Source organism: Takifugu rubripes, chromosome 9 (genome assembly GCF_901000725.2).
Source record: "Takifugu rubripes chromosome 9, fTakRub1.2, whole genome shotgun sequence".
In the NCBI taxonomy this organism is placed as follows: domain Eukaryota; kingdom Metazoa; phylum Chordata; class Actinopteri; order Tetraodontiformes; family Tetraodontidae; genus Takifugu; species Takifugu rubripes.
Genome location: NC_042293.1, coordinates 2917831 through 2944029, shown reverse-complemented (window position 1 = coordinate 2944029; position 26199 = coordinate 2917831). Strand labels below are relative to the sequence as shown.

Below are 26199 nucleotides of genomic sequence, written 5' to 3'. Positions count from 1 at the left end.
TTCAATGACCCCAAACATTTCCGAGAAGCACAAGGTGAGAAACACTTTCAGGTGTGAAATATTTGGGCCTCGGCGAAGCCTTGTCATAGAGCCAGTGGGATTCTATTCTGGGCTGAGGTGTAATTGTAATGAGGTGCTGATCTGCTTTATTTCTATTGAGCAGGGTTGTAAAGGGGAAAGATCCAGATGGGTGCGGCAGGTTTAACAGGCGGTGAGCATTAGAGTTGGGTTTTAGGGTCGAGCAGAGGGACAATGTTGATGGTCTTTGCCAGGGGGAGAGGGGGGGAGTAACCTGTTTGATGGAATGTGATATAAACAGTGCTGAACGGTTAATTGAAGCAAGATGGAGAATCTCTCTAACCCTGACTGTGGGACGCTGTGGTAGGCAGATAAGATTGACACATACATACTCTCCGTGCTGGTCAACCTGCCAGTCTTTGTTTCTTTTCTATTTTTACTGAGACTAAACAAACGTGCACTCTGAAGCTTGTCACATCTTGCCCACACAATGATTTATGTCGCTGAGGTCATTGTAGTTGGGGATGGGGGGGACAGCTAATTGTGTTTTATTGACAACTATCCTCTGCTTGATTCAGCAAAGCATGGCTGCTGAAAAAGCAACGGAGATGTTAGAGCACTACTAAAGTCCCGTGAAGTGTTCCTTGCACTGGCAGAGGGAGGCGGAGCAGGGAGGGTCACGCAGAGACGGCCAGGAATGTGTAGAGACTGACCGGGAGAGATCTGTTTTGTTTGTTCAAGTGTGTGTACGTGTCTGCGAACTCCACCCACCCCGCCTGCGAGTGACTTGAAGGGACCGAAATGTGGTTCCAGTTAAGGCCTTTTTTAAAGTCAGAAAACACGCTGGCACGTCAAACAAACACGAGATATTTTCTGCAACCGGCTCGGCTTTGTTCTCATTTTACCGCCGAGCTCCACTCCCAGACTTTTTCAACGCCGTTCCAGTAGATCTTTTCCCACATCTTTGCAGCATTTAACAGCTTTCACTGACACAAACACATGGAGACGTTTATGACTAGAATAATGCCGTCCTTGCTGGGAATGTTGTCACGAACGCTTTGATTAGACACATTAAAGAGGTCAGTGATTTTCCCGATCTTTCCAGCTCTACAGCAGCAGAGCTGGAACTCGGATGGAACAAATCTCGCTGCAGTCCGTTGACAACAGAACAAGGTAAATCACATGCAAAATGGGAGCTGATGCTGTGTAATTTGCAAAAACAAGATAGAAAGAGTTCTTTGTGATTGCAGGCAATAGTATCAAAAGGTTGAAGATAATGTAGAAGGACAATGGGTCACTATTCTGCATCGGGGTGAGAACTGAAGCGCTTGGACAACAATTCATCCCCATCTGATAAAATGGATGATTCCGAGCCATCCCTACAACCTTTTCATCGAACAAAACATAATATTTTCTCCTGTAAAGTGAACCTGTTTTACTAATAAAGCAGCTCACGATCATCCTCCTTGGCCTTCCTAATGAAATGAAAATACAAAACCAACACAGAGCCAAAAGTGTGAGTAATCCTGGGCCATGCACATCACATTTGTAATTAACTTTCAACTTTTCATAAATCTGATGCCTCAACTATACATTCAGCCAGGTGATTGTTCCTGCACTTGATTTTGACTGACAGCCCCTCTTATTATACCCTTGATTCATTCTCTTCCACTCATTCTGACACCATTACAATCACAGAGATTTTGTCTGAAGGTCTTCACTTCCCTGACAGCCTGAGAAGTCTTTGGGAGCTTTTTCCTCAATGAAATTCATTCTTGCCCCAAATAGAATGGGAGCTGATGTGTGTGCGTGTGCGTGTGTGTGTGTTTCATATGTGAGTGTGTGATTCACAAGGGAAAGATCTCTTACCCTTACACCTCGCATCTTCATCTATAATTTACACAGTGAGAAATCGCAGTGAACCTGATGACCCTGTGCTATCTGATACTGGTGGCAACATTAATGGGAAGACAGAGTGACATAAAATGGGGTCCTCATAAAGGGGGCTCTTAGTATGTAATGTGTTTGCGTGTGTTTAAATGCCAGTATGCTCATTACACTTTAATTGATGAAATTATCAACTGCATCCATTTTTTTAACAAATATTGTTGCAGGCACACACACACAAACACACACATGCACAGAAGTGTACAGGCACACGTACTGATGTAGGCACACACGTGCACATGCAAACTCAAGGGCACTGTGTACCGAAGAGCTGCTGAACTCCAGTGGCCTCTATTCACTGTCTGGTGATTGGCTGGAATACCAAACATTCTCATCACTTAACACAGTGAATATTAAACAGTCCTGTCTACAAACTTTTGTATAGATGTGTGTGTGTGTGTGTGTGTGTGTGTGTGTGTGTGTGTGTGTGTGAGAGAGAGAGAGAGAGGGGGAGAGAGAGAGTCCTAATGCATTCCACAAGCCAATTAAACACGTACCTCAAAGAGGAGAAGAGGCATTTATGGCAAAATGGGCTAAAATCCTGACAGTTTGTGTTCATCCTGCCTGTGTGTGTGTGTGTGTGTGTGTGTGCGCGCATGTGTGTGTGAGAGATAGAGAGAAAATCCAAAGACCCTATGGGATAATTAGGGAGACAGAGGGTTAAATGTTTCAAGTCACTACCCTGCCTTTGCAGGAGCACGGTGGGGTTTCATTCACATAACACTGTTTGCTTTAAAAGGTCTTATATCTTTAGCTAAGTGACATGGACACAACACATGCTGTTAAACACCCCACTCATACGTGCACAAGCATGTTCGACCAGCAAGAATCTTCTGTATTCACACCTTTACAGAGAATGTCTGACATGGCAACTCAGCGAGAAACCAAGCATGGAAACCAAAAGAAGACAAGATGGGTGGTAAAAAATTGAATCTCGCTGATAGACCCCAACATATGCATACGTCTGAAAAAGGTAATATGAGAGATGGGAGATAAGACAAACAAAGTCAGCAAAGCTAAATAAAACTGTGTAGCGATAAGAGGAGGAATGTGACCTTGTGAATTGGAATCACTGTTATGCAAATAGAGGAATAAAAACAAAATACTTTATCCTGAACATCTGTCCTGTGGTCTGCTGGATCTGCCTCTATATAGACGAGTCTACAGTAGGGATTTATTCTCCATAGTTTTGGCTAAATGTGACTCGGCTCCATTACTGCACGTTGGATTCCTCGGAGCCAGGGTAATGAAAAATGACCCGGCTCATCAGCAGGGAGAGCCCTTTGGCAGGTTTGAACGGTATCTGTGTGTGGAACCACTCTTGTCCAAAGGGAATCCCATCATTGTAAAGATATTGAATGTCTTCCATTTGGCCATGTTGCCTCGGGGAGAGCCAGAGCCTGAAGGTAGGAGGTGTTAAGCTTTTCCCTCAATACAAAAAAGGCCTGATCAATCACGCAGCACAGTTAACAAGTAACAGCAGAGTTCTTTTTATCTCAACATGATACCTGACATGAAATGTAATTGTTTTTCTACACTTTGATGATTAAAGGATTGTTGCCACCTCTTTTAGTTTCTAAACACAAGGCAAGTTTTGTTGGCACCTTTGTCTAAGTAAGGCAAGTATGAACACAAAAATTTAAACACATGTTTAATATGCTAAGAGGTTATGATACCAGTACAAACAGAGGATCTGAGAGTCACCGAGAGGGATTTCCTCAGATATTCACCAGATTCCCAGAGTAATCCTCTGGGATTACCATTCTATACAGAGGCCCGTGACCTCTGAATCTGAAACATTTTAAGCCTTTATATCCCCCATCACTAATGCTTCAGTTAAACCACAGCTTCAGTCAACAGAGGACGACCACCACCTAAAAACCCGAGTAAGATGGTCACTGAGATGCATGTATGGCCGTCACACAGGCACGTGGGTGGATTTGGAGGGATGCTCGTCAGACCTGTCGACTAGGCCCTTCAACCACGGCCTTAACACTACCAAAGTATTGCATGACCTCCAACACAGCATGTGTTCATATTTGTCTCTTAGCATCCAATGATAATATGCTGTAATGGAATTTATTGTGTCATGTGCCATAAATATGTATCCTTCAGAACTCTGCAAAAAAATGTCTGCGCACATTATCTTTTAATCCAAAATGCTCATCAGACCTGTCGACTGGGCCCTTCAACCACGGCCTTAACACTACCAAAGTATTGCATGACCTCCAACACAGCATGTGTTCATATTTGTCTCTTAGCATCCAATGATAATATGCTGTAATGGAATTTAGTGTGTCATGTGCCATAAATATGTATCCTTCAGAACTCTGCAAAAAAATGTCTACACACATTGTCTTTTAATTCAAAATGCACCATGGAATGTAGGAAGAGGGTTCTTATCAAGGAAAAATAGAAGAAAAGTGAATTATGATCATGATTCATGATTTGTGGACTATCAAAAAACCCCAAAAAACTCATTCCCATGGCTGAGAAATCTCTCCAGGAAACCGTAAGTGCAGACATCCTTCTTTTTTTCACATGCACATTTTCAGTCACACACTCAGTATTTGATAAACCTGGGAATGGAGCAGTGGAAATGCTTTCCAGACGAACTATGCAAATACGACCTTATCCCCTGGGAGACTCTAAATGGTTTCCACCACAACAGAATCTGCAGAGCGCCGTTTGTGTGTGCCTAAAGTAAGTAAGAATATCAAACAAAAATAGGCCTCTAGCTATTTGCAGACAAATTGGACAATTACAGCAAAAGAAAAACAACAACAATAAAAAAAGAGAACAAAATAATGCACTTGAAATGTTTGACTCAACGTCCATTTAAGCCCCGTTGCTAGAAGGTCTCCCTGTTGGTTCTGGGAAAATATTTTCTCACATGCAGATCCTGTCTTTGGCAGCCAGAACAAAGATGGCTGCCAAACATGGACAGTGATCCAAATTCCTCAGTAGGATTTCACAAGTTCAACTTCAAACTCTATCCGATGATGGCTTGGCTGGATAACAGGTGGGAGGGGGCTGAAGCGAGGAATTAGCAAGGAGATGTAGCTTTTCAGATCCTGTATTTTTTCCCCCACCTGCTAGTCCACTTGGTGTTAGAGTGGAACCAAATATTTAATAAGAGATGTACTTTCTTGAAACCATCAGGGTCTGACTGAGTTTATCAAAGTGGGAGAATGGTATATGAGGTTTATTTTAGGAGTCTTAGCTGCTCTGCCTCTGCTTCGTATCATAATGGGCTGGGAGTCGTCAGTGAGAAAGGAATATAATCAGTGACAGTTATTCTCCTAGGAATTAGGATCATACCAAGTTCACTGGGCATAAAATAATCTAGGTGTCAGTAAGGAAGTTAGCAAAGCTCCCAATCTAGGGAGGAAGTGAGCAGTTACTAATATACACGAGACGTGTATCATGATGAGAGATTTTTAAATAAATAAAATGTTCCAGCCAAATCCCAGATCTCGGAAACAGCTTGAATCCAAGTGCCTTTGACATCTCCGAGAAGCAGCTTCCCGTCTGCACCCGACAGGCACCATGACAAGAAATAAACTTGTCATATCTGGGATGTTTATCTTCCGCGGGGATGTTGAGCACAGCGAGGATGGGATTAACTTAACCACACGTCACATTCACATGCCGCCTAATAAAGTGATGGCTCTTAGCGAGCGTTGGGGACTTGGAATATTGCAGGTGAGAAACTTGGAAAAAACAGAGAGGATTCATGCAACTCAAGGAAGTCTGCACAGCTGTGCTGGTGAATACCCCCATGTATTTCACATGCAGGATATCCTGTCTTTCAGATTTTAAACCTAATTTAAAGGCTCATGCCACCAGAGGGAAATGTTTGACTGGACGGTGTTGAGTCAGTATGACTGTGGCTGATGCATGAAAGTGTGAACATGTGGCCGTGTGGAAAATAATGGGCCCCTCTGTGTGAGCAAACAACATGTCATAAATGTTACAGCCTGTTGCTTTCTGTAATGGAACAGTTCAATCAGGCTTTAGACTTTCACAAGAGCAAAAGCACAGTCTATGTAAAATTATCACCTTCCTAATGTCGCACTGTAGGCCAATAAAAAAAAAAAAAGAAATCCATGCTTTTCTCTGATTAAATAAAGTATGTAGGACATAAGACTCTTGGTTCTCCAGAGAGGTTTAAAAAAAGGGTCGTGAGAATTAAATAAGAAATGAGGAGGTTATTTAAGTCGGGGGAAAGAAGTAAAATTATTATACCAGAGAGGCAAAAGAGACAGGAGAGGACTCGATTCACAGCACTGGAATGCAAATGTATTTTTACTTCAGTGTGACAGGAGAGAGTGCAAAGAAATGAAAGAAGTGAAATGAGACTAGTTTAAACCCCAAAAGGTTTATCTGTCTTTATATTTTATTCCCAGCTCTGCGAGATTAACACTCTAATTAGCAGAGGTAGGGAATGAGTGGCATATCCTCATCCCTCAGTCTGACATGCTGACCCCTCTTTGTCTCAATTCGAAACTCCCACCTCTGTTAAAGGCTCCATCTTGGACTGTACCACCTTGTCCAGGCCCGGGGATGGCGAGTCGAACTAATTATGGAACATTGTCACTAAAAAGTGAAAATTGTTGATGTGCTATGTGTCCTACAAGCTAACCTGCTGCCAAAGTCAGTTAAAATAGTTTCTTTAACAACATTCAGTGTGACAGTAATGGGTTGGACTTCGGCTGAAGGGTGTTTATATCAGCTTCCTCCGATTGTGTCCTGCAGATGCAAAAAACAATACACTTTTCACAATTTTTAGAATAATAATCCAGTAGATTCTGGACTGAAAAATGAAAAGAAAAGGGATTAGAGAATACGTGTAGAAAAAACAAAGTTTGTATTGTGCATTAGATTATTCCACATATGCTGTATGTTCCTGCAACACGTCTCAATGTCTCTCTTTTAGCCTGTTTGTCCTGGTGGTGCCAGCTGCACACAGGCAGGTATGATGCTGGGGGAATACTAATGGTTCCGTGAAACACCCAGAGACAGGGAAGTGAATACAGATCAACCGTTTTGCCGAATCACTGCTTGACAAATGCATGACCCTGGGCAAACAGTTGATGGAAAATGTAATTCAATTTTAGATATACCGTAGTACATTGAAAGACAGTTCGACTGGCAAGAGTTAGACCAAATTTCAAAAGAAACTGTGTCTGAATACGTCTCTGCGCAACCAGCCCCATTCACAGAAACACTGAAGGGCTTAACAGCTTGGGTTGCAGCTCCTAAATAGGCACCCTAGCAACACAGCTTCCTGTCACTGCTCTGCATACTGAACACTTAACTAAAATGAAAGAAAAGCAATGTAGCACAGTGGATGAAATTGGTGGGAACCCTCCCAACGACGTTAAAAGGGTTCCATTAACGAGTATTACTACCAGCTCCACAGGCGTCCCATGATGGAACCTATGCACATGCACTTGTAAACTAGCTGGCTGCACATGTAGTTAAACACACTCATATTTAAATTTGCATACAGTTAAAGCGCGTGCCGTTTGCTTTGTGTGCACCCTACCTGATAAAGTGGCCTTGAGACACACCTGTGTTTCTGTATCAGATGCAAGTGTGCAGGGAAGTTCCTGGCATGCACGTGAAGGTGTCGCAGGGCTGTTGAAGTGAGAGTCCACAGAAGACTATGACGCGTACAGACTGCCTCATCGAGACCCACCAGGACTGCCTCCATTCTTTTCCTCTTTGAATCAGTACAGTTGGATCTGTAGTTATGCTGTTAGTGGGACACCCACAGGTATCACATTAGCAATCCTTTATTTGGACAGGTGAGCCCCAGTGGTAAACTCCACAGGGGCCCTGGTAATTAGGAGGAATTAGCCTTTCTCGTCTTCTTGAAACCACTTTAGCTCCAGATAATTATTAGGTCATCTCTAGAGGTAAGTCACAGAGAGACAAGAGAATCCTATGCTAATGTCTCTCTTTCCCATATCCTCTCTCAGGCACGACGGGCTACAGCGGTCGGCTGCATCCTCAAGGTCAAACTCTCCGAGTCCTTCTGTCCAGTCCCGAAGAGCCGGTTTTCACTAATCAGACACTTTCTCTCTTTCTTCCTCCTTCCTTCCTCTCACTCAAGCGATACGGCCTCTCTTCGCCGGCCTGAGCGCCATAAACACAAACATTCCCACTAAGGAAATGCAGTCAGGTCTCCGTCTCTCCCCGACGAGCCGTTTTTAAAGTGGTATGCACTCTCACACTGAAGCTCCCAAGAACAGCAACCACATCAGCGTCGGAGTCAAAGAGAAGTCAGGACTGCAAAAACTGCCTTTTAAACGTGCGATGCACATGCACACACTGACACTGACACACATCCTCCCCATGCAGGTACGGGTGCACAAACACCTCACTTCGCTGTGATTTTACCCAAAAAAGGAAACAATTTTAGCCCACTTTCCCAAAACAGGATTATCCTGATTATCCAAACTAAACAGAAGGAAATGAAGACAGACAGCCCATGCGACACTCTCTAATAACTTGACACATTATCCTTGAGCAGATTAGAAAATATGCAAATATGACTGATAACATTTAGTTTTGCATCAGCGGTCACAAGGAGGCAACATTGAGGTCTCCATGAGTGGACCTCTTCAAATGTCCAATGATTTTTAGAAGGGAACCTGATTCCTTTCTTTCTCACTTTCCTTCCGCTTTCTCCAGCGAGCTAAGATCGATATCAAGTTCAATAACTCTGCAGTGTGTACAGTAATGATCTGCCTGCCGACTAAACCCAATCTGAGGGGGGATTAAATGGCCTGGTATGACAGTCTGATTCACTGTGGAGTTTATCGATGCGCGGGGTCACCAACTTTATGGCTGACATGCTATAAGTGTGTATACACACACACACACAATGCCTTTTTTTGTCAGCACACAGTGTGATGCCTTTCATCACTGTAAATAATAGATTTTTGCATTTAGCATCTCCTCCCTTAATTTCTTTGTGCGCTACTGACACAACAGTGAAATTAATGTTCAAATCTACGATAAATCTCCGGTAATCCTTTAAAGCTTCATAGATTTAGCAAACTTCGCTCGGCACATGCTGCATGCTTTGTCTGTGCACATCAGCAACTCCACAGCTCTATCTCAGGGCCCCTGCTGCCCTCTCAGTGGTGTCCTCGGATACCCATGAGGAATGTAGGGCATTCCTCCACTGAGAATTTTCCAAAGATCAATCCGGGCTACACGTAAAAGGCGTGGGACGGTCACTTCCCAGCCACTGTAATTTATGAAGGGCGCAAATATTTGTTGTGATAGGAGGGAGGGAGTTGGTAGTTGGGGGGGGTTGAGGTATGACACTGAGCCGTTCCCATGATTCTGTGTGCGTGCTATCCTGTTGACTCCTGGGAAAGGTCAGACAAGGCCCTGTGATGCAAACAGTCAGCACCGGCGTGTCAGCTGACTGGCTATTACCACGGTAACAAGACAGAAAGAAGAAAACTTTGGAATTTCGCAATAAATGGTGTATAGACAGAAAGTGACAGCCAAAGGGGAATAAAATATCACTTTACACCCACAACCTAATTAGCTGTGAGGACATCCCAGTCAAAAATAAATCACTTTTCTCCATCTTTTGATCTATTTTCCTCTTTCTGTCTCTCTCCCTCTCTCAGTGATCCCCTTGCCTTCTGATCTCCAGTGAGGCGTGTTACACCAGAGCACAGGCAAATTTTGGAGAGAGCGACAGAGAGGCAAAGATAGGAGAGTGGGAGAGCAATGGAGGGAAGTGGGTCACAAGAACACAAGAATATTTCAGCTGTGGTGCTACCGCTGATGTATCTTGAGGGGAGTTAGTCTGGAGAGTCTATCACAGCATACCACAAAGTGCACACGTTCCTAATTTCCCTTGCTTTAACACCCGCCCACCTACACACACCCACAGCCTCACACAACACAGCCAGTGTGACAGAGATTTTAGGTGATGGGCAAATAATAGACCCGGCCTGACATTCAGTGATTGTATCACAGGTGCAAGCAGGAAAATCAATGTAGCATCATGTGACTCCAAAGGGAGCATGAATGCAGCACGAGAAGGTATGTGCATGTCAGAAACCTTGTTTTCAGTCTTCATTAAAAATAAATATATGCTGCACAATATTTACAATGCAACTTCTGATGATGCTAGATGAAAAAAGGCCCCCGTGAACCTTTGAAGTATTGTTGTAAGGCATTAGTCCCTGAAGTGTAGAAGCTGCGCGAAGGGATGTTCACTCGGGGAAACGTGCACTGGGCCTGCTCACGCTCGCGAGCTAATCATTCTCTCCACTCTGCCTTGCAGATAAATATTAATGAGGATTACCGTGTTACAGCTCACAGGAAAACAAGTGACATTTCCAACATTTTTAAGAAAAAATGTTTTTTTCCAGTGCATTCCTCATTTGTTTCGTGTCTTCCCTTTTTCGGTATATAGACACACCCACACACACACACACCCACACACGCACACTATGAATAAAAGCCTTCATACGTGAACCACAGACAGTGGTTTCGTTCTTAAAGAGCAGTGTTATCTATGTCTAACAAAGGGCCCAGATTGTGCTGGGATATTTTAGGAGGACCATCTCAGGGTCTCTACATCCTGTTTTGGGGGAACAGACTCGCTCCCATCAAGCCACACTCTGTTCCTCTGCTTAAGAAAGGTCTTTGTGCAGCTTTCTGAGACCGGAGAAGCTGAGATAACGGAGAAATCATTCCGAGAGGGTGGCAGAGGAACATACACATGTGCAAACACGTGCACACACACACACCCTATAGCGAAGTTTTGCCATTGGCCAGTACAATAGCTCACCAGCTAGCAACTGTCTCCAAAGAGTGCACTTTATGAGCAGATCGCTGCCTTCAGCTTTCATTTCCAGTCAATAGACGAGCATCTCTTTGTCTGATTGTGCTCTGCTATGACATACTTGTGTGCAGCTGTGCCATTATCTCTGGAACAGTGGCTTAATTTTGGATGGGGAATGAAGACCATTTTTAAAAAAATGTTGCAGAGTGATGAAAGAAACAGAAAGTAAAGAAGCTGTCAGAGTCCCATGTGAACCCCAACTTTTCCCTTCGTTGCTCCAAAACATTCCCCCCTCTGAGCTGTCTTACAGAGAGAAGAGAATCTGCTTTCATGCTGAACCGGGGCTTCAGGAGCCCAACATCTTGTTTGTTCTTTCCTTCTTTCATCCCTTCATTTCTCTTTCCTTTATCTTCCTAATTGGACTGACTGGCCACAGCCCTTTCACCTCCATGCTGGGTTCAGGTTGAGATCCCAGGAAATCAATACTAAAGGAAGCCAACTTGCGGGGAAGCATAAATCAGCTCTTGGTGTTGGTGGAGGGAGGACTAAAACAATTAAAAGCACAAAATTCTCAGGGTCGCTTCTTTCGCTTTGACAAATGAGCACCAACACTAATGCCGAGACAATCAAATTGACCTGATGGAAAACAAGTAAAACTTTTCCCTTGACCTACAGAATGCCTGAGTCCAGCGTTGACCTTCTCTTTTGGTTCAATCAAGACGTTTATAGGTAACAAAGATCAATCCCTGCCCTTCACCACTTGGCGTGGAACCTTCTACCTTTCATGCCTCTGGTGTTAAATTACAGTCACCCTTTTGTCTGTTTGCATTCCTATCCAACTCATGAACATGTTTTTTTCTCTTTATTCAAGCTACTGAAACTGCACGCAGGCGTCATTGACACTGATCCAGCCACCCCCACCTTTAACTCTCCTCCTCCTGCGCTGTGGCTGAAAACAATATGTTTCCTTGGAGACAGATTCAAGTTCTGGGTATCAGAACCGTTTTTGTCTCTTGGTTCCCCTTTACACAAACACGTCCCTCTTCCTCGTGCCCTCTCTTCTCATTGTTTATTTGTTGTTTGCCTTCTTAATTTGACACAAAAGAGCTGAGCAGCTTAGCATGATAGCTGGATAATCCTCTTTCGGACCACTCACGTCCCGTAAAAGAAGCTGTCACCACCTTCATCGCCATATTATACTTTGATCTTCTTACAATTTATCTACGCCTGTATTTCCTCCGGTCTTTTATCCTTCGTTCAAGTGTTACGCATGCTGAAGAGTTATTCAAAAGGCACAAAGAGAAACTGAAGCCAAGATTCTGGGTTTTTGAGGTATATAGGAAAATGAGTTGCAAAAAAAAGTTATTTTGAGTAAAGGGAAGTTTTTTTTTGTTTTCTTTTAAGTTTTCCCCCCTCTCATTGTCCCGAGGTTAATGAGGCGTGCTGAGGGCCCGTGAAAGTCCGTGCTCGGCCTGTCAATGTTGCTCAATTACACGGGATGAAAAAATATCACGCCCATCTGAAACGGCTCAAACGAGGGTGATGAAATGTATCTGCGTTCAGCGAGTGACAGACAAGTGCACGCTATCGTTAACGCGCTTAAATTTGGAGGATCCATTTATAAAACATCTTTCAAAAGCCGATGTTTAGCCAGAGGCAAGCGCACGCCTACTAACCTCTGAAGGATGAACTCTCAAGTGCATAACCTGCTTTTAATTAGATTTATGCTTTCAGCAATAAACATTTTACTGACTGTGTTCCCACTCTGCTCAGTCAGCTGCTTAGAGATCCAGTTTTTGTCAATATTTTTCTTCCCATGTCTCCTCTATGCAGGTTACAGTATGTGGAAATCGAGTGATAACTCAGTTATGGGACAAGTCAGAGCACGACAAATCTGCAGACTTTCATGGAAGTGAAAGTATTTTCCTGTCACAATGAGGCTCGGAAACGGATCCTTTTAAGGACTGTCAGATGGTATGGATGCACCACTGAGTTTGTTCCTCTGTAATTAAACCAGCAAGCTACAAGCTACATCACAATGTGGTCATTTAGCTCTTTCCTTTCAACGCATGTGCGGTTTTGACAGACATTTTTCGGATTTATCACCCGACACGCGCACGGCTTCACACATCGAACTAATTCATGACAAACCAGTATATTCCTTTCAAAATTTCCCAGCACAATGATACGTGTATGGAAATCACGAGTAATCCCCTTCCAGTGCGTCTGCACCCAGCTGGCAGCGAGAAGAATAGGGGGCACGGGAAAGAAATGCAATCAGCAGAGAAAGAGAGACCTCTGTTCCTGTGAGAAAGTCTGCTTTCCTCTATTAATTATGTTGATTTAGGTGACTCTGTGTGTGTGCAGGGGTGTGCAGGCACCAGCCAATCAACCAGCAGGATTGACTTCTCTCAGAATGGTGCTGAATATTCAGCTCTAGCCTCTGACAATCAAGCAACATTGCCATCCAGTAAATAGAAAACAAAAATGTGATTTGTGACCTGGAATCTTTGGATTAAGACCCCAAAGTATGAGAGGACGCCACGTAGAAGGGAACTGGAAATAATTGTCTATGCACCTGATTATTAGCACTCAAAATGAAAGCCAGTTGCATCGCAGAATGAATACCTGAGGAATAAATCACAAAGCTTTTAAATGATGCGTCACTTTCCTGGAGAGACAGGCTACAGCCTGTCCTGCTGCTGACGTTGGCGTTTCAAACCCATCCTCCCTGTCCATGCTGGAAACTATTTTAAGATGCTCTCAGTCTCCAAAAAGACCTCTGAGCTGCAGGATCTGTAAATCAAGACTGCAACGCTGGCTTTGCCTTACGGAAGCAACCACGCTCATGTTTTTTAAATCTGTTTAACTGCAGTGAAAGTGGCAGGCAAACAAGCTGCACTGGAAGACAGCCCTCCCACAGCGAGACTTTTTGGTAACCTTGAAAAACAGGACTGCAGTGGAATACATTAAGAGTGACAGACACAGACCAAGGCACTGGGAAGATTGACGGACTGAGAGTGACAGGAAGAGGAACGGGGAGAAGAATTGTCCGGTGGAGAGATTAAAAGCTTTGCTCTTGACTTTCCTTCCACCAACTTGATTCTAATACCATCTCCTGGATTAGCCAAGAACCTTTTGAAATCTCCCCCACACACACATGTTTCTACTTTTATCTCAGTGTGGACTCACGGTGACATAGATAAATCCCCAGCCAACTAGCCTAACTCGAACCATCACAAAAAAATGCCTAACCCTAAACTTAAACCAGGTCTTAACCCTCAAACAGTGTTTTGAAGCGATGAAAACCAGCCCCAATGTTCTTTGATTAAAAAAAAAAGTCCTCACTTTGCTAGGAAAATGAATATTCTGGTCTTCCCATTACAACAAACACAGCCTCAGACAACCCTGCACACAAAAGGAAGAAAGTGAGAAACAGAAAAGGAAGGGGGAAGCCCTGCCTTACCCTCTCTCCACTGTTCCTCCGCAGAGTCCCCACCGGCAGCTTTAGCATCAGCCGGCGGGTTCTCCCAGGCGTCACCGCTCCCTGGACCACCATGGTGCGCTCCACGGTGTGCGTCTCTGTGGGTGTGTGGACATGTGTGTGCGAGGTGGGCGTCCTCTCTGTCCCGTCCAGCCTGGCAGCAGGCATTCACACCAGCTCTTGCGTGGGGTTATACCGAGGAGAAAAAAAGTGTGTGTCGTTGAGGTGTGTGTCCGCGTATGGATAGAGCTGCAGCACGCACCACTCCTACGGGTCGCTCTCCACCTCTATTTCCCCTCGTGTTGAAACTCTTTCCATTCTTCCTCTCTCAGCTCCCGCTCCACAAAGCCGCTGCTGAGTGTGTGAGAGTGTGTGAGAGGGAGAGGGAGCATGCTTTGTCTCTCCTCTCGCTTCTCCTCCGTGGCACTGGCAGCTCCCCCTCCCAGCCTCCCACACTCGCTTACTTCAGTCGGGGGCTTAACCAGGTCAGTGGATTAATGTGACGTTATGGTTGTTATTAGCATACGCGTTTGCGTCACGTGGGCCAAGAAAAAAATTGCGTGCAAGCAGACTGTACACACCCTCTGCCCCCCCCCCCCCCCCTTACGCGCGCGCACGCACACACACACACACACACACACACACACACACAGGGAGTCACGTGGGGAACCTCAAAAGGAATATGGGATGTTTTGCCATCTGGTTGGGAGATTATCTTTGCAATACCACATCCAGCTTTCTCCCTGTGCTGTCTGGAGCAGAACAAAAACTGAGAGAACACAGACACACACACACACACACAGACACACACACCCAGTGGTTACAGATAGTAGCTGTCATATTACTTGGTTCATCATCTATCCGAAGAAAGGCGTATAAATGAGGCTTTTTTTTGGTCCTTATTTCTTTTAAACCGTAACTGAAGTGCTCCAGGACTCGTGAACCTTTTATTCATTGCGATGGCCACACAGAGCTGAGTCAGTCATCCACATCCATATTGGTCTTTACGTGACCATTAGAGTTATTGGAGGCATGAGTTAGAGCTGCTCCGAGTGACTTATTGTCATATTTCAGTTATCAATGACCACTAAGGTTACCTCTGAGCATCAATATTAGCTGCCAGCTGAATTAACCTAAGTGGGTCTATGCACAGCTCGGCTCCTATGTACTCCTCGTATGGACTCAGTGTTTGGTGTGACCAAGCAGCGGCGGATTATACACGCAACAATTTAGCTCAGTTACCATTTATAAAGTGATCTGATGATGGATCAGATTAAAGCCACCAGCTGAAATGATGAACAAAGTCCCTGCTAATGTTTATGACAGGACCCAACAACAATTCACACATTAACACACATCATGCAACAGTGGCTCAATGCATCTGTAGTGCAAGCATCACTTATTCAAAACCCTGGTCCACTTGAGTGAGCGACTGTGGCCTACATGAGTGCTACACAGTGCTATATATAAACTCAGGCAGAGCACATCTAGGCCTTGTAGGATGCGGGAACAGCTGGACTCAAAGCCAAAAAGGAATGAATGGAGATTGTCTCTTTGCTCACAGTTGAACCACCTCCAACTGCTCCTGGAGCACCAGGAAACAGTTCAAGGCTTTTAGAGATCAGTCTTGACTTATATTTAAAAACTATATGTTTTTTGCAGCTCTGAATTTTTTTCTTCTAGTTATGACTATCAAAAAATAAATATATATATATCATGTTTAGCGGAATAAAAAACCCTCGCCTTGACAGGAAGAAAAACAAAATAAAAGAAGCCCACAACATGCAACCCTTCATGCCTCCGGCTGGATACACAATGACCCATTTCAGTCAACAACACACAAAAATGACGGTAAACAGGATTTCACTTTCACTCCAGATCTAAAAACAGCACCAGCATACGGCACCAAAAATCCCAAACATAATAATATACTATTGCTGCTTGATTCGACACCGTGCTGGATCGCCAATAAAATGGAGTTAAATGAGTAACAACATGATCTGTATTCAAGAACATCAATAGGAAGACTGCCAGAGACAGATGGTAATACCTGAGGTGTTAGAACTGGGTGGGCTTTATTATCGTTTTGTTTTGGTCTGTTTCCTTCATAGCTATGGTAATAAGAAGCTATCCTTTATGAATAAATGTATCCCAATAACCTAGCCAGTCTCTGTCCACAGCTGCCTGACTCATCCCACTGGTCCGACTCCTGATTTTGTGTGTGTGTGATATGCGTGGGTAGGTGTGTTTATGTAAAGCCCCTCAAGCAGGAATTTCTCCTCCACTCAGGCAGCAAAAGAGGGGGTTGACTGTTTGGGTTTAGAGGCTCCACAAATCACAAAGGGCTACATTAGTGCATCATTATGCAGACCAAAAAAAAAATCCCCACATTCTGCCCCCTGTCTAAGATTCATGTTCAACTAGTGTTGTTTGTCTCCTTCCTGTGTGAATAAGATGAATAGAAAAAGCACCCCCCCTTCATCGGGCCATAACCAATCATAATGACTTCCCTTTAATGGAGCATCCACTTCAATTATTATCCCGCCACCGGTGTCTGTGGGAGAGAGCCTGGGAAACATTTTTGCGTGGAAAGGTAACATTTAGACACCGAGGAATCTGGAGCTTTTATTTTTTTCAATCATGAGGAAAAATAGGGCATATTTATATGTCTGAGAGGTTTTTAGAACGGGTTGTCCTGATCCAGCGGTATGAATCAGCACATCTGCTTCACCTGATTCAAGGTGACTGGGTGTGTGTGCATGTGTGCACGAACACACGCACTGTCTGCCGCATGTCCTTGTGTGTCTCTCACCATGATTAAAAATTTGAGCCGCGGCAGACGTACGTTTACAGCCAGGGATGCACTGGCAGGGGCCTTTGGAAAAATAATAGTAGAACTTTGTCTGAGTGCATGCCATTATTCAGACTATAGGCTTTAATGGAATTAGAATATACTATATCATTCCAATGGGCAAATTACCAGTCTATTACGAGAGCTCGGGCAGACTTAAATGGAGCACTAGATGTGTTTTTGCCCCGGTGAATAACAGATGAGGGTGAATTATTCCCCAGGTTAGTGGAAACCCTCTGCACCCGCTGAGCCAGCTGATACCGTAATCTATATAGAAATAGACTGATTGATGGCTGTATATATATATATATATATATAGATAGATAGATAGATAGATAGATAGATAGATAGATAGATAGATAGATAGATAGATAGATAGATAGATAGATAGATAGATAGATAGATAGATAGATAGATAGATAGATAGATAGATTTTTCCCATTTCCTTCATGGGGCACAAGCATTCTGTATTTTTGCACTTTATTCCTCGGCTATTAAATGGGACAATGAGTCTTTGGCTGAGGCAAAGAAAGAGAACTACATTAGAGGGGGGGAGCGGGAGAAAATGGAAGGCTTGAGAGTCACAGAGTGAGAAGAGAGCAGAGGGTCAGCTTACTATAATTGAACTATTTTGTCACCGGGCAGAGAACACACCCATTATATAATAGCACATGTAATAAGCGCGATCAATGGCCTCTGTTTGTAATATCTATAGAGGAATGACTAGAAGACAATGGCATGCTAGTTGCTACATGACGAACAGGATATGCACATGCACGTAAACACAAATACACAACAATGGGGCGCTTGGTATCAGAACGTCACAGCGTTTGTTCTCTTTGCAGCCTGGGCGACCTCAGAGACCGCAGGGCTCTTTGTGGCCGGGCCAGCTCGCTCAAAAGATGTGAATTAGTGCTTAATGGCTGCTGGAGAGAGGAGAGTCCATGTTGAAAAGAGCCGAGCACAACAGAGCAAGAGAGCGTGGCAGTGATAGAAGCGAGTGCATAGAGCTGAGGTCTTCCTCTGTCAGAGGAGGAGGAGGAGACAAGGATGAAGATTTTTCTCCAGGCTGATGTCATGGAGGGGATGGAAATGTTGGGGGACGGGACTGCGTGGTGGGAGGCCATGTGAGGAGGAGTTTGAATTAAACTACAAATGAATTAAATGCATATTTAATCAGAATGCTCTACTTACTGATGTGACTTTCAGCTGTTGTGAAAGATGAAGAAAGATGAGGGCCAACCTCTCTCTCTCTCTCTCTCTCTCACACACACACACACGGCTTTTCTTTTCCTCTCATGTCTCTCCAGCTCACTGGAGCAGCAACACAATAAAAAAATTTGGCTGAACCTGACAAGGAGACGCAAGTACACAATTATTTCCTTGATGCCAGAGGGTTCCTTGTGCGCAGTAGTGTTGCTATGTTCTTTATGTAAATGAGACCTCTGTGGCATGAATGTCAAGCCAGATTTGCTTTGCCCAGATCGTGTCTACCTGACTTAAATTGTAAACTGCATATCTGCTATATTAGCAGAGCGTAACCTTGAGTACAAGATATGTGCAGTCCTTGACGGTTTTGAATGAGGTCTTGGTCCTGATGACAGACAAAAAGTGTGCAATTTGTTCTACAAAGGCCCACTTAGCTGTATATAGTTGAATATAGGCACCGCTCATTTGCGCTGATGCTGTTCTAGTGAAAAGGAGAACTCCGTGAATAAAGTCGTGCACTCAGCTATTACTTCAAGTCAATGAGCAGAGCAGATGGGGCTCAAGAGGTCCTTTCCTACTGGACGATGAAGGAACTGCCATTAGCCTAATGACCCTTCAATATGAGCTCTCTCCCCTTTCACTGCTGCGTGAAACCACATATAAGACTGTTATAGTCAACATATAATCAACATATATGTTGACACATACATGCTGACAAATTGTGTTTGAGTATTTTTTTCTTCTTAACAGCAAAAGCCTCTCATTCATCCCCCACTGCTGCTGCTGGAAAGTGCTCATTGCCTCACCCCTCCTTGATTTGAGGATCCACTGACTAAACCTCTTTGCCAAAGCAGCCATGTCGCATGTCTGACTGCGTGCATGAACGCTTTCGCATCAGCGTACCTTTTGCCAGATGCACACTCCGTCACGTTCAAAAATGTGTGCCAGAGATTTGAATATTTCTCATTTATTTATGCAAAGTGGCCAGATAACCTTCTGTTAAGGAGCCACTTTCAGCAATTAAAGAAATAAATAAATAAGCAGTCAAATTAAAATTCTGAGAAGAAGCGAAGGAGAAGGAGGCAGTTTTCTGACATTTTTCCCCCACATTCCACGTGCGGCGCATCAATAATCCAGACCACAATCACTAATCTTGACTGCTTCAATTGTGTATAGGATGTATAAAATAAAATTCCTCAATCTCTATAACGGGCTGATGGATTGCACATTAAATAAGTGACACAGACGGCCTGCAGCAGCGGAATGAGGGTAGAGGGGAAACACAATGTAAGTCAGGGAAGGATAGATTACTGCTAACACCGACAGATGCTTCTGCCTGTAAACAATGTAGAAGGAAAACAGCAGCTTAACGACCAAAGTCATTACGGCACTCGGCAGATCAAAGGAAGCAGGGTTTCTGTTGCCGTGTTTACGTGTCGCAGGGATACGGTGAACCTGGCTTTACTTAGGAGTACTGATATTTTTGCAATTTGTCTATTTATTACAGCATGAAATGCCTACAAGGGAAGGCATTCATTGACTTTTCCTTATGTATTTCCTGCTGCATTTAACAAAATAAAACCCCTTTTCACCGCGCCAGTAGATAGAAGGGCTGCAGTCTACAGAGAGTAGGAGCCAGGAGTTGAAGAAAGCTCATAATATTCCAAGAGTATTAAGACATTTTAGGTCAAGTCTATTCATAATGCACTAAATCAAAACAAAACATGTTATTGCCGGTTTTACATGTGTACATTCATTAAGTAATTATATCTTCAGGTTAAGTTTGTCGTAGAAGGCACACGATTTACGTCCCACTTTTATGTCTTGTGTGCAGACCTTGAATTCAATCTACGCTTTGGTTTTGTTGCTAATTAATGACAGAACATCTGGAAAGAGATCTAAACATATGTTGGCCCCTGTTCAATGACTGCAGTCATGAATGGCAATGAAGGATAAATTCTGACTGTGTGAAACACTGAAGCCTTGTCATTGATTATTGGGGCTGAAAACACAATTGATGGGTAGTTAAAAGTGGGCCAACTCACAAAGACGTCCATGAGCATGTGTTCCAGGGTGACTTCCATGTCCTCGAGCCGTGCTGCGAGAGTCATCGTTCAACGCAATCAGACGAATACTCTGTTAATCGTGAGCGGTTTTCCCTGTGCTGCGATGGCGACGTGACTTAGTTGTCATCTTAGTTGTTCAGCTTCTAACAGTCCAACTTAGTTTGTGCGTGTTTTCTTTTCTCTCTTGTCCAGATAAGATAAAGGATCGCTTCTATTTTCCACAAAATCTGTCTCAAAACCCCCCATCTGGAACACTCGAACGACAATGGTTTGTCCTTCGGTCCACTTTTTAGATCTGAAGTTTGATCCATGGGTGGGATGAGGATGATGACAGCTCCCTGGCAGAGGCAGGACCTAGGGTGGGCCCCACTCTTGTTGAGATGCTCAAACGAGGAAGGAAGGAGGAGAAACGGCCACACATAACTCTTGATATTAATAGTCGGGGGAGAATAGGCTGTACCATAGTACTGCATCATTTAATCATACTTTCCTATCAAATATATTTGGCAGGATATCTCCTCCCCCACTTTCTCACTCTCTTTCTGTTCTCTGCCCCCCCTTTCATGTTTTGGTCCACAGTGGACATCTTTGTATGAATGGGACGCCCAGGGCAGTTGTTGCTCAGTTCTGGGAGCTCTTGGCTGGGGTCATCCTCTCTCACACTGGGCCTCTCATCAATGGGTCCATTGTAGGCTGCTCATTAAGGGACTGGCCTCGGATGCTCAAACTCCATCAGACACACAGGGAGAAAACAACGATCATATGGCCCCTATCTGTCTGGAGGCTTATGGAAAAGCCTGTCGGAGGGGGATAGAGTTGGTTCATTGATGGAGCATTTGGGGTTGATGGCTGATTGGGAAAGTGTGGGGTCGGGAGGATGATATTGGTGCATAGCAGAGAGCTGATTCACCGAGGGAGGAAGCAGAAGAAAAGAAGGAAAGCAGGAGGTTGGAGGATGTTGGTGTGGAGCTCCTTAGAGAAGTTGTTTTTGTTTTTCTGTGGAGCACTGGTGGAATGCAGCCCCTCAAATCCTCTCAGCAAACTTACACTGAGCAAAAACAAGTCAGACAGCAGGGGGTAAAGAGAAAATAGAATTTAGTGGAGCTGAACCAACAAATGGGATATCACACAGCAGTCAACCACAGGGAGGGAAACACAGTGTACACGCAAAGAAAACAAGAAAACAAGTCTGGAGAGAAATTATGCTGCAGAACATTAAGGAATGGTAAATAGACGTGTTTATAAATAATCAAAGATTTATAATGAAAGTTTGATAAAGGCATGCTTTCCTACTTGTAGCTGATGAGATTCTAATTAAGGAATCAAGCGATCATCACAGCGTCAAGCTTTCAGGTATCTTTCAGGTAGATTCATATTGGTTATTATATGATATCGGGTTCTTTACAGGTTTTTCTTCTGCCAAAGTTCAAAACCAAAAGCAAGCATGCTTTTCAAATAAAATACATAAGAAGAACATTGCTGAATGTTGTCTTCTCCTCTTGCATCTCTTTTTTGGCCTTATATTTAAACTCCTCTTTTTCTAATTCTCCCAATCTTATCTCATATTCCTGTCCTCCACCTGCCCAGTTTATAAACCCCACAGGCCCAGAGTGACAATGACCTTTACCCTCTGACCTCTCTTGGGTGCTCTGGATCAGCCCCCACATCAAAAAACGAGCTGAACCAGACCACTGGGGTGTGACCTGTTCTATTTCACAGTCATTATTCTGTGCACGCCCACATCTCCAATGGCACCATAATACACATCACAAGATGAAGTCTCATTGCTTAGATCCATCACTGTACTGTATCCGTTGCACGGCCTGCTAGGCAATATTTAACCCACTGTTAATAATAACTCTGGAAATCCCTCTAATTCTCATTTGCATGCTGCTCAAGGATTACAAGCACCTGCTAACACGACAAAGATGGACAGTTTATGGTCACTAAGACTTGTGAAGCATGGCACACAGAGACTGGGTACAGTAAAGTGTAGAGCAGCAGGCAGCCCATACAGGCCGGCTCATTAGTGAGGAGCTTATCCTGCAACGGAGACACAACAGAGGACAGCATGTCCCAGTCTGACTCCATGATACAGTCGAGGTCAGAACCCAGATTATAATCCCACATGTGTGCGCTGTGGTGGAATCAACCATTGGTAAATGTGTAAAGCAGCCGTTCAGCAAGGTTTTATCTTTGCTTGGTTTAAATGCATTAGGTCTTTATTTAAACATACAGAAGTTTGTCCGAAGACTTGAAATGTTAATGTTATTGTGTTAGCACCTTGATATTACCTATCAAAACAAATAACACCCAGTGTGTGTTTGTGACCTTTTAAAACATAGAAATACAAGCCATGAACTGGTGTCCAAAAATAAAATATAAATATAATATAATATAAAAAAATATACATGCACTATAAAGGCAACACTGTTGCCAACAACGTCACGGTCCTCCTGATACAGTCCATCACAATGCAACCAATTTCCCTCTAAGCCCCCGCTGCACAGATTAAGCCGTCTGTCCCAGTAATCAAGTTAGCGCCATCGAAAGCAGAGCAGTGGCTATGGCAACCCCGATTTACAAAACTGGCCCAAGGATGCGTGTCCGAATGATTTACATAAAAGGATTTCTAAACTCTTGAAGTACTACAAAATTTGAGTTTTGTGTGTGTGATTGTGGATCTGGCTGATGTTAAAAACCTGCCGTGGAAAATAGGGATATGTGCTAATGGAACTGTGGCCAGATTTCCCTGTGGTGTGGTTTGTACACATTGAGAAATTCAAAACTGGTCTCTCTTCTAGACATGTTGATAAAGCCTCTTAAGCACCTGTTGGTACCAACCTGTCTAAATGGTTTACTGCCTGCATCACACTCTGGACAAGGGAGTGTGAATTCTGCTGAGAGAGCAGCACACTGTCCTCAAAGCCAACATTAAAGCACACAAGTGCAAGCTAAGGCTTCAACACTCATGCACTAACTTCCCATCCTTATGCGGAATTTGTCTCTATGGTGCAGCATAAACTATTTATTTCTGCTGAATGTTGTTCTCCTTTTGATGGTGCCTGTTCTATCTTCTCGGATTAAAAGATCTAAAAATGTTTCCTTCACCTGGTTCTATTTCTGGTAAACGGTCTACAAATGTAAATTGCTACTGATTACGTGGATAACAAAGCAGGGCAGCCAGTGCAGATGAGACAATTCTGCCGAGTCATTCTCTGCTCCGTTTGTGTTCTGGATCAGAGTTTCGCCATGTCATTCTATACCCCAAATCTGTCATTCTCTGTTATTTACGCTCTGTGTGTTGGCGTGTGCATGGAAAGCCTGCATATGTGAGAACAGAAGCGGGCGTGCTTACGCTCGAAACACGTATGTCGACGAATATTGCCAGAATCAAAAGGTCTGCGTAAAACCAGACTTTTCCACACTTCCTGGTATTTGCTTCTGTCTTCCTTGTCCTACATTCAAGTGTGTGTCTGAGAGGCGCTGAGCAGACAAAGTGCGACAGGGGCATATTTTGCTGGCTGGTTGTGTTTAAGGTGCAGGATTGAGTCACGCTTCAGAATTTTCTGCCCCAGTAAACTTAGCCCACTTCAGCCGTTGCAGAGGAGGCTTCACTGTGCAGCAGCATGCACAAAAATAGACGCAGGCAACTGAACAGCGTACACCGCTAAGTGAAAGGAAACAGCTTCCTAAACACTGATTTAACAATTAACACTCCAGTGAGCATCGAAGCCTCTCTGCCTCCAAGTTGGCAAAACTTCAAGGAATTACTCTAGTGTGCAAAGGGCACACTCAAAACAACTTAAGACCCACATGTGAGAAACATGATTGCGACTCTAATGTGCAGCAGTGCGAGTATTAAATGTTTAATGATACGGCTACATATTTCATATTTACAGGGCAGATCATGGGGGGAAATGGGTTATACATGATCGCAGTCTCAAGAGACGCACTTCGATACAGGGGACACGCAGAAAAGCCCGCGTGTCCTTTAATGCGCAGAACTACATGTGTGCACGTGTGGGACTGGTGCCATTATCCTTGTTACTGTTTTTATGTTGATGCAACATTCTAAAACTCAAAGTAAATTCAATTCCTCTGAGTGATTCATCTACAATGCCAGCTGTGCCGCAGCGATGCCTTAAAATACATTTTAAAAAAAGGAAACTTTTCCTGCTTTCTGCATACTTGAGCCAAACAGTGTTAATCCCTCACTTTTGCGTAAGGGCTGTTTGTCTACATGCAGGATGCAGCTGTGCTTATAACGCTTGTAAACCTCTCAGCCCCCCCAACTAAACAGCTCTCCATCTCCAGGAGACAATGATTCATTATGATTCCTCAGGCAAACTAACAAAGAGTGTATCAAAACAGCTGTTTAAATGGGATGCACCTGCACCCTCGTGCATACACAGACAAATAAACACATTCATGTGTTCATACTTGCATTTTCTTTGTCCTGCTAATGAGCTACTAACTCTACAACTCACAACATAGATGGCACAGATGGAATAACCCCCCACCCCCTCCAGGGCCTGGAGTAACCTGAGATGGACCGTGTGAGCCCCACCTTGTGCTGCAGGCAGTCAGCTATGACTTAGCGCAGATGGACACCACACCTTTGACAGGTGCATCGGCTCGGCCTCCTCGACACGAACCAATGGCAAATGCTGTAAAAAAAAATGATGCATGCAGTTGGACTTGGTTACCACATGAAGGAGAAAAAGAGCCCCCGGGGTTGAGAGAAAGAGATCATGTTCATCTTCTGAGATCACTTCAGGGTCTACGACTCATCACCACGGATCTGAAATGAAAAATCAGCTGCGGCCCTGCCGTCGGTGCTGTGACACATTTGTCAAGCTACTGATCGTTAGCTGGTTTAGTCTCATGTTGAGGGTGGATGGTATGGAGGAAGGGGGGAAAAGCTACTAAAAAGGGAGCCAGACTGACCCCCTTGGGGCCATAATCTCCAGTGGGGATTCCTGCCACTCAAAGGAGTCACCTCCCTCCCACACGGTTCTTGCCTTTTGTCCTCGTTACACCTTCTCACCTTCACAGCAGACAGAAAAACGATGTGCCCCGTGACAGCCGAGGCTTGATCAGTCCCGGGTTTCCCCTCAAAGCCAAGGTCTCGTCCCTTGGTATTAACCACTTATTTACATTCAGCTCATTTTCACGCCAGGGGAGAAGTGGGGTTGCTGGGGCTGCCAAAGACAAGGGGGACAGGAAAGAACAGAAGATTTTGCACATGACAAATGACAGCCCGGGGGGAATTACAGGGGAGGAAGAACAAAGGAGGGGTAAGGCACCCACGTTACCCAGCAGGGGTGGCGAGATGGTCACCGAGAACGCTCATAATTATTTATAAAATTCAGCTTTATGGATCATCCTCCTTTGTCCTCCACTGTTGTTTCCATTTAGATAGTTGAGCTTACTTGCTATCCCAGGTCTCTGTCTCCGCATTTCCAGCTTCTTGGACAGCCGGAGAAGCAGGATGAGGTCATTAATTATCCACGTTACTGCTCCCACTGGTGACACACACACACAGACACACACACTTGCCCACATGGTCCCCTCCACAAGCGCTTGTGTCTCTGTGGTGACAGATGAGAGGAACAGTGCTGTTGTCCTATAAAGCCCGGTGTTTATTAAGGCCAAGTGGCCAGCAGTCACACACGGTAGCAGCGCCACACTGACGCTCGTTACCGCCGAAGGTTCGCACTTATTGGCTTCATACATCAGGCTGGACAGTGAAGAGGAGGCTGGGGAATTCTGAGCAATACTTGAAAATCTACAG

At 44.2% G+C, this 26199-nt stretch overlaps 1 protein-coding gene and 1 long non-coding RNA gene across 9 annotated transcripts in view; one reads left to right on the top strand and one right to left on the bottom strand.

Moving 5' to 3' along the window:
- The window catches only part of frmd4a (FERM domain containing 4A), a 72793-nt gene that overhangs the window by 28188 nt on the left and 18406 nt on the right, over positions 1–26199 (bottom strand). For 2 of the 8 annotated variants that reach the window (XM_011606937.2, XM_011606934.2), the window contains exon 1: positions 14259–14763. The exons of 2 other annotated variants lie outside the window; for them this stretch is intronic. In XM_011606937.2, the coding sequence (XP_011605239.1) occupies positions 14259–14444 (186 nt within the window). In that variant the 5' untranslated portion in view covers positions 14445–14763. Of the gene's footprint in view, positions 1–7516; positions 8539–14258; positions 14764–20381; positions 20684–26199 lie in introns of those variants that run through there. 4 more of the 8 variants (XM_029841372.1, XM_029841371.1, XM_029841374.1 and 1 more) reach the window with 3 other exon arrangements.
- Positions 254–1408, top strand: LOC105416887 (uncharacterized). The gene is made up of 3 exons (XR_964784.2): positions 254–381; positions 1124–1191; positions 1269–1408. It is a non-coding gene; the product is annotated as an uncharacterized lncRNA (long non-coding RNA).